General features: G+C 46.2%; 1 protein-coding gene across 2 annotated transcripts in view; it reads right to left on the minus strand.

Moving 5' to 3' along the window:
* Nucleotides 1–13187, minus strand: part of LOC142248841 (vitamin D3 hydroxylase-associated protein-like) — a 67258-nt gene that overhangs the window by 25661 nt on the left and 28410 nt on the right. For both annotated transcript variants that reach the window (XM_075320175.1, XM_075320176.1), the window contains exon 2: nucleotides 10947–11060. In XM_075320175.1, the coding sequence (XP_075176290.1) occupies nucleotides 10947–11060 (114 nt within the window). The remainder of the gene's footprint in view (nucleotides 1–10946; nucleotides 11061–13187) is intronic.

Here is a 13187-nt window from a genome sequence, read left to right on the forward strand (position 1 = left end):
AGTATAAGGCGAATCATAGACACTTCATATAACATTGGTGAAATGGTGATACAGATACAGGTAACGGACGGAGATTATAAATATACAAAAAAATGACATTCATATATTGAAGTACAAAAAGAACTGCATGAATGAAGGGAATTTTGTTTACTTACCGTAAATTCCTTTTCTTCTAGCTCCAATTGGGAGACCCAGACACTTGGGTGTATAGCTATGCCTCCGGAGGCCACACAAAGTATTACACTAAAAGTGTAACGCCCCTCCCCTTCTGCCTATACACCCCCCGTGCATCACGGGCTCCTCAGTTTTGGTGCAAAAGCAAGAAGGAGGAAAAAATTATAAATTGGTTTAAAATAAATTCAATCCGAAGGAATATCGGAGAACTGAAACCATTCAACATGAACAACATGTGTACACAAAGAACAACAGCCCGAAGGGAACAGGGGCGGGTGCTGGGTCTCCCAATTGGAGCTAGAAGAAAAGGAATTTACGGTAAGTAAACAAAATTCCCTTCTTCTTTGTCGCTCCATTGGGAGACCCAGACACTTGGGACGTCCAAAAGCAGTCCCTGGGTGGGTAAATAATACTTCATAATAGAGCCGTAAACGGCTCCGTCCTACAGGTGGGCAACCGCCGCCTGAAGGACTCGCCTACCTAGGCTGGCATCTGCCGAAGCATAGGTATGCACCTGATAGTGTTTCGTGAAAGTGTGCAGGCTCGACCAGGTAGCCGCCTGACACACCTGCTGAGCCGTAGCCTGGTGCCGCAAGGCCCAGGACGCCCCCACGGCCCTGGTAGAATGGGCCTTCAGCCCTAAGGGAACCGGAAGCCCCGAGGAACGATAAGCTTCGAGAATTGGTTCCTTGATCCACCGAGCCAGGGTTGATTTGGAAGCTTGTGACCCTTTACGCTGGCCAGCGACAAGGACAAAGAGTGCATCCGAGCGGCGCAGGGGCGCCGTACGAGAAATGTAGAATCTGAGTGCTCTCACCAGATCTAACAAGTGCAAATCCTTTTCACATTGGTGAACTGGATGAGGACAAAAAGAGGGTAAGGAGATATCCTGATTGAGATGAAAGGGGGATACCACCTTAGGTAGAAATTCCGGAACCGGACGCAGAACCACCTTGTCCTGGTGAAACACCAGGAAAGGGGCTTTGCACGACAACGCTGCTAGCTCAGACACTCTCCGAAGTGAAGTGACTGCTACTAGGAAGACCACTTTCTGCGAAAGGCGTGAGAGAGAAATATCCCTCATTGGCTCGAACGGTGGTTTCTGAAGAGCCATCAGCACCCTGTTCAGATCCCAGGGTTCTAACGGACGCTTGTAAGGAGGGACGATGTGACAAACCCCCTGCAGGAACGTGCGTACCTGTGGAAGTCTGGCTAGGCGCTTCTGAAAAAACACAGAGAGCGCAGAGACTTGTCCCTTAAGGGAGCCGAGCGACAAACCCTTTTCCAATCCGGATTGAAGGAAGGACAGAAAAGTGGGCAAGGTAAATGGCCAGGGAGAAAAACCCTGAGCAGAGCACCACGACAGGAAAATCTTCCACGTCCTGTGGTAGATCTTGGCGGACGTTGGTTTCCTAGCCTGTCTCATAGTGGCAATGACCTCTTGGGATAACCCTGAAGACGCTAGGATCCAGGACTCAATGGCCACACAGTCAGGTTGAGGGCCGCAGAATTCAGATGGAAAAACGGCCCTTGAGACAGCAAGTCTGGTCGGTCTGGTAGTGCCCACGGTTGGCCGACCGTGAGATGCCACAGATCCGGGTACCACGACCTCCTCGGCCAGTCTGGAGCGACGAGGATGGCGCGGCGGCAGTCGGCCCTGATCTTGCGTAACACTCTGGGCAACAGTGCCAGAGGAGGAAACACATAAGGGAGTTGAAACTGCGACCAATCCTGAACTAAGGCGTCTGCCGCCAGAGCTCTGTGATCTTGAGACCGTGCCATGAATGTCGGGACCTTGTTGTTGTGCCGGGACGCCATTAGGTCGACGTCCGGCATGCCCCAGCGGCAACAGATTTCCTGAAAAACGTCCGGGTGAAGGGACCATTCCCCTGCGTCCATGCCCTGGCGACTGAGAAAGTCTGCTTCCCAGTTTTCTACGCCCGGGATGTGAACTGCGGATATGGTGGAGGCTGTGGCTTCCACCCACAGCAGAATCCGCCGGACTTCCTGGAAGGCTTGCCGACTGCGTGTCCCGCCTTGGTGGTTGATGTATGCCACCGCTGTGGAGTTGTCCGACTGAATTCGGATCTGTTTGCCTTCCAGCCACGGCTGGAACGCCTTTAGGGCAAGATACACTGCCCTTATCTCCAGAACATTGATCTGAAGGGAGGACTCTGTCTGAGTCCAAGAGCCCTGAGCCCTGTGGTGGAGAAAGACCGCTCCCCACCCTGACAGGCTCGCGTCCGTCGTGACCACCGCCCAGGATGGGGGCAGGAAGGATTTCCCCTTCGACAGAGAAGTGGGGAGAAGCCACCACTGAAGGGAAGCCTTGGCTGCCCGCGAAAGGGAGACGTTCCTGTCGAGGGACGTCGACTTCCTGTCCCATTTGCGGAGAATGTCCCATTGAAGTGGGCGCAGATGAAACTGCGCAAAAGGAACTGCCTCCATTGCTGCCACCATCTTCCCTAGGAAGTGCATGAGGCGCCTCAGGGGGTGTGACTGGCCTTGAAGGAGAGATTGCACCCCTGTCTGTAGTGAACGCTGTTTGTTCAGCGGAAGCTTCACTATCGCTGAGAGAGTATGAAACTCCATGCCAAGATATGTCAGTGATTGGACCGGTGTCAGATTTGACTTTGGAAAATTGATGATCCACCCGAAACTCTGGAGAGTCTCCAGAGCGATGTTCAGGCTGTGTTGGCATGCCCCTTGAGAGGGTGCCTTGACAAGCAGATCGTCTAAGTAAGGGATCACCGAGTGTCCCTGAGAGTGTAGGATTGCCACCACTGTTGCCATAACCTTGGTGAAGACCCGTGGGGCTGTCGCCAGGCCAAAAGGCAGTGCCACGAACTAAAGGTGTTCGTCCCCTATGGCGAAACGCAGGAAGCGCTGATGCTCTGGTGCAATCGGTACGTGGAGATAAGCATCTTTGATGTCGATTGATGCTAGGAAGTCTCCTTGGGACATTGAGGCGATGACGGAGCGGAGCGATTCCATCCGGAACCGCCTGGTTTTCAAATGCTTGTTGAGCAGTTTTAGGTCCAGAACAGGACGGAAGGATCCGTCCTTTTTTGGCACCACGAACAAGTTGGAGTAAAAACCGTGACCCCGTTGCTGAGGAGGAACAGGGATCACCACTCCTTCCGCCTTCAGAGTGCACACCGCCTGCAGAAGAGCATCGGCTCTTTCGGGGGGCGGAGATGTTCTGAAAAATCGAGTCGGAGGACGAGAGCTGAACTCTATCATGTAACCTTGAGATAGAATGTCTCTCACCCATCGGTCTTTTACCTGTGGCAGCCAGGCGTCGCAAAAGCGGGAGAGCCTGCCACCGACCGAGGATGCGGTTTGAGGAGGCCGAAAGTCATGAGGAGGCCGCTTTGGGAGCGGCTCCTCCGGCGGTCTTTTTAGGACGTGACTTAGACCGCCATGCATCGGAGTTCCTCTGATCTTTCTGAGGCCTTTTGGACGAGGAGAATTGAGACCTGCCCGCGGTCCGAAAGGACCGAAACCTCGATTGTACCTTCCGTGGTTGAGGTCTGTTTGGTCTGGACTGGGGTAAGGATGAGTCCTTTCCCTTGGATTGTTTAATGATTTCATCCAATCGCTCACCAAACAAGCGGTCGCCAGACAATGGCAAACCGGTTAAGAACTTTTTGGAAGCAGAGTCTGCCTTCCATTCACGTAGCCACATGGCCCTGCGGACTACCACCGAATTGGAGGATGCTACCGCCGTACGGCTCGCAGAGTCCAGGATAGCATTAATGGCGTAGGACGCAAACGCCGACGCCTGAGAGGTTAAGGACACCACTTGCGGGGCAGATGTACGTGTGACTGTATTAATCTGCGCCTGACAAGCTGAGATAGCTTGGAGTGCCCATACGGCTGCGAATGCTGGAGCAAAAGACGCGCCGATAGCTTCATAGATGGATTTCAACCATAGTTCCATCTGTCTGTCAGTGGCATCTTTGAGCGAAGCCCCATCTTCCACTGCAACTATGGATCTAGCCGCCAGTCTGGAGATTGGAGGATCCACCTTAGGACACTGAGTCCAGCCCTTGACAACATCAGGGGGGAAGGGATAACGTGTATCCTTAAGGCACTTGGAAAAACGCTTGTCTGGACAGTCTCGGTTTTTCTGGACTGCCTCTCTGAAGTCAGAGTGATCCAGAAACATACTCAATGTACGCTTGGGAAACCTGAAACGGAATTTCTCCTGAGAAGCTGACTCCTCAGTTGTAGGAGCTGGGGGAGAAATATCCAACACCTGATTGATGGTCGCTATAAGGTCATTCACTACAGCGTCACCTTCAGGTGTATCCAGGTTGAGAGCGGCTTCAGGATCAGAATCCTGATCTGTTACCTCCGCTTCATCCTCCAGAGAGTCCTGCTGAGACCCTGAACAGTGTGATGAGGTGGAGGGAATTTCCCAGCGAGCCCGCTTGAGCGGCCTGGGACTGCGGTCCGTGTCAGAGGCCTCACCCTGGGACCTATGGGTCACCCCAGGGGCACTTTGCTGTTCCAATTGAGGGGGACCAGGGGTCAAAGATTGAACAGTGCCCAGGGCCTGAATCACCGGTCTGGACTGTAAGGCTTCTAGTATTTTAGCAGACCATTTATCCATACTCTCAGACAGTTTGTCAGCAAAAGCTGCAAACTCCGTCCCTGTCACCTGGACAGTGGTAGCAGGTGGTTCCACCTGGGCCACCATTAGCAGAGGCTCCGGCTGAGTAAGTGCCACAGGGGCCGAGCATTGCACACAATGAGGGTCAGTGGAACCTGCCGGTAGTCTAGCTGCACATGAGGTACAGGTTGCAAAGTACGCCTGTGCTTTGGCACCCTTGCTTTTTGCGGACGACATGCTGTTGTCTCCTCTGAGAACAATCCAGGAGGGTATATAGCCAAAAATCAACAGAGCGACCGTACAGTGCAAATGTATAACCTATAAGCCTATATATATATAAACACTTCGGCACTCAGTGGGGCCAGCACCACAGGTGCTGCTTACCGACCGCTCAGAGCGGTTGTGTGATCACCAGATTCCCTGCCTGGGTCTCCCTGTGTTGTCTCTCCTCTCCAGCGTCTGAATCGCTGACAGGAATGGCTGCCGGCGTTCTGTGGGGAGGAGGGGACCGTGGGCGTGCCCAAGAAAGTGCGGGAATCTAGTGCCCCAGTGTACTGAGTGAGGGGGGAGGAGGATACTATGTATGCTCCAGCCCTCAGCGCTGACGATGTGTGCAGCGTCCCGCCCTTCCCCTGACTGGCAGGCCTGTGGGCGGGAATATGCGGTACTAGGCCGCAGAAGCCGGGGACTAAAGTTATAAGCGCGGCCGGCAATAAGCGCGGCCGCGCGGTAGTCCCCGGCGCACTAACACACCCAGCAGTGCTGCAATGTGTATGGCACAAGCGCTCCATGCGCGGTCCCCACGGGGACACAGAGTACCTCATAGTAGCAGGGCCTTGTCCCTGACGATACCCAGCTCCTGTCCAGCAGATTCCCAGGGGCTGCGGAGGGAGCACGGTCCCAGTGCCTGGAGACCGATCCGGATCCCACTTCACCCAGAGCCCATTAAGGGATGGGGAAGGAAAACAGCATGTGGCTCCTGCCTGTGTACCCGCAATGGGTACCTCAACCTTAACAACACCGCCGACAAAGTGGGGTGAGAAGGGAGCATGCTGGGGGCCCTGTTATGGGCCCTCTTTTCTTCCATCCGACCTAGTCAGCAGCTGCTGCTGACTAAGCTGTGGAGCTTATGCGTGGATGTCAGCCTCCTTCGCACAAAGCATAAAAACTGAGGAGCCCGTGATGCACGGGGGGTGTATAGGCAGAAGGGGAGGGGCGTTACACTTTTAGTGTAATACTTTGTGTGGCCTCCGGAGGCATAGCTATACACCCAAGTGTCTGGGTCTCCCAATGGAGCGACAAAGAAAAATATAGTTATACCAATAAGGTGTGGCTGTCTCTTTAAAGGAATATAGCCCATCATAAACAGAATATTCTGCAAATACAGCACTAAAGATTGCACTCAGTAGTAAAAAGTGTCTAATGCCAAAGTTCAAAGTGCAAAAAAAAGTGCCTGCACATAATGCAAATATTAGTAGTACAATGAATGCACTGTTCTTTTAAGAGTTTTGACCCAAACTAGAACCCTTCAGAATCTAACAGGGAGCTCAGATGAGCGGATACGGTGGTGTCCTAACAAGGAGGAGATTGGTGACTATATAGATCGTGTGCAGTATATTCCAACCCGGGGAGCAGGGAATGGACAGAGCTCATGTCACTTCACCCTAGAAAGTGCCCCAGGGAGCAGGGAATGGACAGAGCTCATGTCACTTCACCCTAGAAAATGCCCCGGAGTGGAGGGAATGGACGGAGCTCGTGTCACTTCACCCTAGTAAGTGCCCTGGGGAGGAGAGAATGGACGGAGTTCGTAAAACTTCACCCAACCCTAGAAAGTGCCCGGGGCAGAGGGAATGGAAGACGCTTGTGTCACTTCACCCTAGAAAGTGCCCCTGGAAGGAGGCAATGGACGGCATTTGTGTCACTTCACCCTAGAAAGTGCCCCGGGGTGCAGGGAATGGATGGCACTCATGTCAGTTCAGTATACTTTGCCCCGGGGTGCAGGGAATGGACGGCACTCATGTCAGTTCAGTATACTCTGCCCCGGGGTGCAGGGAATGGACGGCACTCATGTCAGTTCAGTATACTTTGCCCCGGGGTGCAGGGAATGGACGGCACTCATGTCAGTTCAGTATACTCTGCCCCGGGGTGCAGGGAATGGACGGCACTCATGTCAGTTCAGTATACTCTGCCCCGGGGCGCAGGAAATGGGTGGCACTTGTGTCACTTCACCCTAAAAAGTGTCCGGGGCTGAGGGAACGGACGGAGCTCGTGTCACTTCACCCTAGAAAGTGCCTCGGGGCAGAGGAAACGGACAGAGCTTGTGTCACTTTATCCTAGTAAGTGCCCCGGGGAGGAGGGAATGGATGGTGCTCGTGTCACTTCACCCTAGTAAGTACTTTAGTTAATGATCTGATCTTCAGCCATACACACTGCACACGATCTATATAGTCACCGATCTCTCCTCCTTGTTAGGAGACCACCGTATCCACTCACCTGAGCTCCCTGTTAGATACTAAAGGGTATAATACACCATGGATTGATTAAAATTATTTTACCAAACCAATGAAGCTATAGAAATCAAATATTAAAAATAATTTTTATTTCAAACATCATTAAAAGTTTTTAACATACAAATATAAAATTTCCAATGGAATTCCACATTATTACAACCAGAGACATAGAGATGAGTCAAAAACAGATAAAAGAATATGTATTAAATAGAAAAATAGATTTTAATAATATATATCTTTTATATGTAAAACAGTGATCAATTCATTTAATAGTATATAGCTTTAATATAAAGACAGTGATCTATTAGTACTAGTATTGAAGCAGGTAATATATATTTCAAGGCTAAGTTCAAATTAATTACATGAACTAGTTATAAAAATAAATAAATAGGTGTATAGAAAAATATATGTACAGTACGGACCAAAAGTTTGGACACACCTTCTCATTCAAAGAGTTTTCGTTATTTGCATGACTCAAAAAATTGTAGATTCACATTGAAGGTATCAAAACTATGAATTAAAACACGTGGAATGAAATACTTAAAAAAGTGTGAAACAACTGAAAATATGTCTTATATTCTCAGTTCTTCAAAGTAGCCACCTTTTGCTTTGATTACTGCTTTGCACACTCTTGGCATTCTCTTGATGAGCTTCAAGAGGTAGTCACCGGAAATGGTTTTCCAACAGTGTTGAAGGAGTTCCCAGAGATGCTTAGCACTTGTGGGCCCTTTTGCCTTCACTCTGTGGTCCAGCTCACCTCAAACCATCTCGATTGGGTTCAGGTCTGGTGACTGTGGAGGCCAGGTCATCTGGCGTAGCCTCCCATCACTCTCCTTCTTAGTCAAATAGCCCTTACACAGCCTGGAGGTGTGTTTGGGGTCATTGTCCTGTTGAAAAATAAATGATGGTCCAACTAAACGCAAACCGGATGGAATAGCACGCCGCTGCAAGATGCTGTGGTAGGCATGCTGGTTCTGTATGCCTTCAATTTTGAATAAATCCCCAACAGTGTCACCAGCAAAGCACCCCCACACCATCACACCTCCTCCTCCATGCTTCACGGTGGGAACCAGCCATGTAGAGTCCATCCGTTCACCTTTTCTACAAATACACGGTGGTTGGATCCAAAGATCTCAAATTTGGACTCATCAGACCAAAGCACAGATTTCCACTGGTCTAATGTCCATTCCTTGTGTTCTTTTGCCCAAACAAGTCTCTTCTGCTTGTTGCCTGTCCTTAGCAGTGGTTTCCTAGCAGCTATTTTACCATGAAGGCCTGCTGCACAAAGTCTCCTCTTAATAGTTGTTCTAGAGATGAGAAGGTGTGTCCAAACGTTTGGTCTGTACTGTACATCAATAAACAGCTGTAATTATTAAGTGCTTAGTGTCAGTACATATATTCACCAAATCTATAAACCATGTACAATGGGAAGTAGTTCATATTATCAAAAAGCACCTAAAATATAACAACCATGCTAAACAGTTCTAAATTACTGCTATATATACACTAACATAAAGTGTCAAGTGCTGTGCCTGGATCACCTGAAGTTATAAGCTTGTTGCTAGGTTTGTGAGGTGTGCGAGGTATATGATACTTCCTGTTTGAAGTGGCGGACCCAGCCGTAATCACTATATAAATATAGGAGACATGGAAAAACCCGCACAATACTCACTATGAATCTCTTCACGTCCCGTCACATCGCTTTTTGATAATATGAACTACTTCCCATTGTACATGCTTTATAGATTTGGTGAATATATGTACTGACACTAAGCACTTTATAATTACGGCTGTTTATTGATAATAATTACGGCTGTTTATTGATATTTATATATGTTTCTATACACCTATTTATTTATTTTTATAACTAGTTCATGTAATTAATTAGAACTTAGCCTTGAAATATTTATTACCTGCTTTAATACTAGTACTAATAGATCACTGTCTTTATATTAAATCTATATATTATCAAATGAATTGATCACTGTTTTACATATAAAAGATATATATTGTTAAACTCTTCCAATTAAAATCTTTCTATTTAATATATATTCTTTTATCTGTTTTTGACTCATCGCTGTGTCTCTGGTTGTAATAATGTGGAATTCCATTGGAAATTTTATATTTGTATGTTAAAAACTTTTAATGATATTTGAAATAAAAATTATTTTTAATATTTATTTAATTTCTATAGCTTCATTGGTTTGGGAAAATAATTTTAATCAAAACCATGGTGTATTATGTTATAGTTTGAAGCTTTACCACTCTGTGGGGAAATAGAATTAATACGGTCATTTTGTGAATAGATACTAAAGGCCGCTTTACACGCAACGACAGCGCTAACGAGAGGTCGTTGGGGTCACGGAATTTGTGACGCACATCCGGCCTCGTTAGCGATCTCGTTGCGTGTGAAACCCACGAACAACCGGTAACGATCAAAATTACTTACCTTATCATTGATCGTTGACACGCTGTCCATTTCCCAAATATCGTTGCTGTTGCAGGACGCAGGTTGTTCGTTGTTCCTGCGGCAGCACACATTGTATGACACCGCAGGAACGAGGAACATCACCGTCCCTGCGGCCGTCCAAAATGAGGAAGGAAGGAGGTGGGCGGGATGTTCGTCCCACTCATCTCCGCCCCTCCGCTTCTATTGGGCGGCCGCTTAGTGACATCGCTGTGACACCGAACGAACCGCCCCCTTAGAAAGTAGGTGGTTCGCCGGTCACAGCGACGTCGCAGGGAAGGCAAGTCCGTGTGACGGGTGTAAGTGATGTTGTGCGCCATGGGCAGCGATTTCCCCATGACGCACAACGGACGGGGGCGGGTACGCTCGCTAGCGATATCGCAGCGTGTAAAGTGCCCTTGAAAGGGTCTACTTTGGGTCAAAACTCTTAAAGGAACAGTGCATTTTTGTACTAATATACGCATTATATGCAGGCACTTTTTTGCACTTTGGCATTAGACACTTTTTACTACTTTGTGCAATCTTTAGTGCTGTATCTACAGAATATTCTATTTATTATGGGCTACAGTCCTTAAAGAGACTGCCACACCTTAGTTGTATAACTATATTTACTGTATGCAGCACTTTTTCTACTTCAATATATGAATGTCATTTTTTTATATCATATCTCGTGTATATATATATATATATATATATATATACACACATACATATATAATATCTCAGTCCGTTCTTCATATCTGTATCACCATTTCACAAATGTTATATGAAGTGTCTATAATTTTAACATGTTAAATAAAAATTAAATTTAGGCCTTATACGTTTTGTTTTTGTTGTTCTCATTAATCTTAGTTAAAGGCCTTTTTTTCTGTACAAAAATGCAGTGTTAAATTACAATTCAACTGCAAATGTAAAAAAATTCAGAACGCAGCCACCACTAGGAGGAGCTTCCTGTATACAGAAATACATGATAAGCTTCTGTCTGCAGTCACCACTAGGGGGAGCTTCTGTATACAGAGATACATGATACGTTCCTGTCTGCAGCCACCACTAGGGGGAGCTCCCTGTATACAGAGTTCCATGAGAAGATCTTGTTTACAGTAATAACCAAAGGAAGCACCCTGTGTGCAGCTGGGGCTTCCCAGTATAGAGTACAGGGGTCATACATCGTCCACACCTTTTCCATGTACACATGGAGTACAGTCTCTGGGTTCAGTGATCCTTCTTTCAGATGCGCCACAAGCTCTGCTAGCGGAAGGGACAGGATCCGGCTTGAGTCTATATCCCCATGCTGTAAAATACATAACAGAAAATAATTTGTCACATTTTGCCATCTCTTTACAGGTCTCATGCTCCTTCAGTCTGACTCACACACTGATAATTGGGGAGCCTGCTCAGTAGTAGGGGTGGGGGACAAGTCATCAAAAGAAATCTGACAGTTGCCCCGCCCCTATCAAAGTGTATTAAACACGCCCCCCTTAATCAAATGGCTATCATTTTATATCCTTTTGATATCAAATGGCTATCATTTGATATCCTTTTGATATCAAATAAATATCATCTGATATCCTTTTGATATATCCTTTTGATATCAAATGGCTATCATCTGATATCCTTTTGATATCAAATGGCTATCATCTGATATTTATTTGTTAGGTTGTTATGTTTCCCCTTAATCCTGTCCTATTATTTATCTGTCCAATAATTGTTCTCTTTTATATAGGTATTTTGATACTGTAATTTTCCGTTAATCAAATTGATATTCAAAGTGTATTATTGATATCAAATTGTCTTACTGACACGCTTACCCATTAAAAGAAACTTTATTCCTATAATAGTAGAATGTTCCCCATGATATTGTCAGTAGAATTATATATAGTATAATGTTCCCCATGAGTCTTATTGATACGATTACCCATGATATTAAATGAGAGAAGTCGGTCTTATTGATACGAGTACCCACGATATTAAATGAGAGAAGTCATTTTATTTCATATAATAGTATAATGTTTATTGAACCAAATCCACAATACACAGCAAATATCAAATCAATTATCATGTGAACAATATCAAAAATCAATACAATTGCACATCCGCAATACACAAATCAAAGTTGTCGTTACATAGTGAGCCACGTGGATTGTAGAATCGGTGATACTCTTTTTTTAATCCTTAAAGGGCCTTGAGCAATACCTATTGGAGAGGAGTGTAAAGGATGGTTCACACGTCGCGGTGTGAATAGAGTTCGAGATTTAGATGTACCATCAGATTCATTCAATGGTATTTTTAATCGATCTAACTGTTCTCTGGTAGTGGAATTACCCACAACAGTGGAGGGCATATTTAACTCAGCCATGGCCTGCATAAATGTATCCCAGCCCCGAGGTAAATTCCTGTTGGTCAGGGCGTGGCTCTGAGTTGTGTTACGTACCAAATCCATCATGTTAGAGCCTGGAATTACACTTCCTTTGAATATAAATTCACTTTTATCATTCCACGATGTAATATTTTTGTTCTGCAACAGTCTGTTTAGTAAAAATTCTGCGTTCTTTTTATAGCGCGGATTTACATGACTTACAATTTCATTAACGGTTGTATTATTATCAGGTTCTGAATTCGACAATTGTTGATGATCAATCTCAGGAGCGTTAATAAACTTTAAAGTTGATAATTCCTTTGCATCGTGTTTAGCATGAACCAAGTATCTCTGTAGTACATCACTATATTTTTTAATTTTGATGTCGTCCGGTATGTCACGTCTTTGTAAAATTTCACTAATTTCAGCATCGAGACGATGGATTACACTCTGTCGTATGTTGTCTGTAATAGGGGCTCGTAGTTTAATTAGTTCCTGCTTAGGAACAAGATACATTTTCTCAGTATGTTCCATTATTTACCGGCGAGAAGACTTGTTATTATCGGAATCGCAAAGCCTAAAAGAGGACCTATAAACCCACCGGTCTGATTTAGTATACGTTTCTTTTTCTTTATGCTGTGGGACTTATTACTCATGGCTCTTATAGCTTTACGCCATTTTTTTAGTATATTTTTTTGGCGTTCTTTCAGAGGAATACGGCCTTTTAAGATGTTTAATGCAATTTCCCCTATGGCTGTAATTAAATCATGACTCGCATTGCACAAAATAGATTTTCTGACAGAAGGAGGGGCCTTCACGAGGGTTTTTAAGAGATCCCAGTTACGTCGGATTCTCTCAGACATCTTTACAACACTATGTCCACAGCGTAGAATGTCTGATTTTGCGCAAATTTCACTTTTTAGAAGTATTTTTCTTTTGAACATACACAGCGGGTAAAGCTGGTGGAAACAGGCCCGTCCTCAAGCGAAGATCCTCAGGGGTATCGGCTCTTAAGTCTAGCATCAAATAACCATAAGGTACCCGCGTTGCATCCTCAAAAGC

The sequence above is a fragment of the Anomaloglossus baeobatrachus genome, chromosome 8 (genome assembly GCF_048569485.1).
Source record: "Anomaloglossus baeobatrachus isolate aAnoBae1 chromosome 8, aAnoBae1.hap1, whole genome shotgun sequence".
NCBI classification, from domain to species: domain Eukaryota; kingdom Metazoa; phylum Chordata; class Amphibia; order Anura; family Aromobatidae; genus Anomaloglossus; species Anomaloglossus baeobatrachus.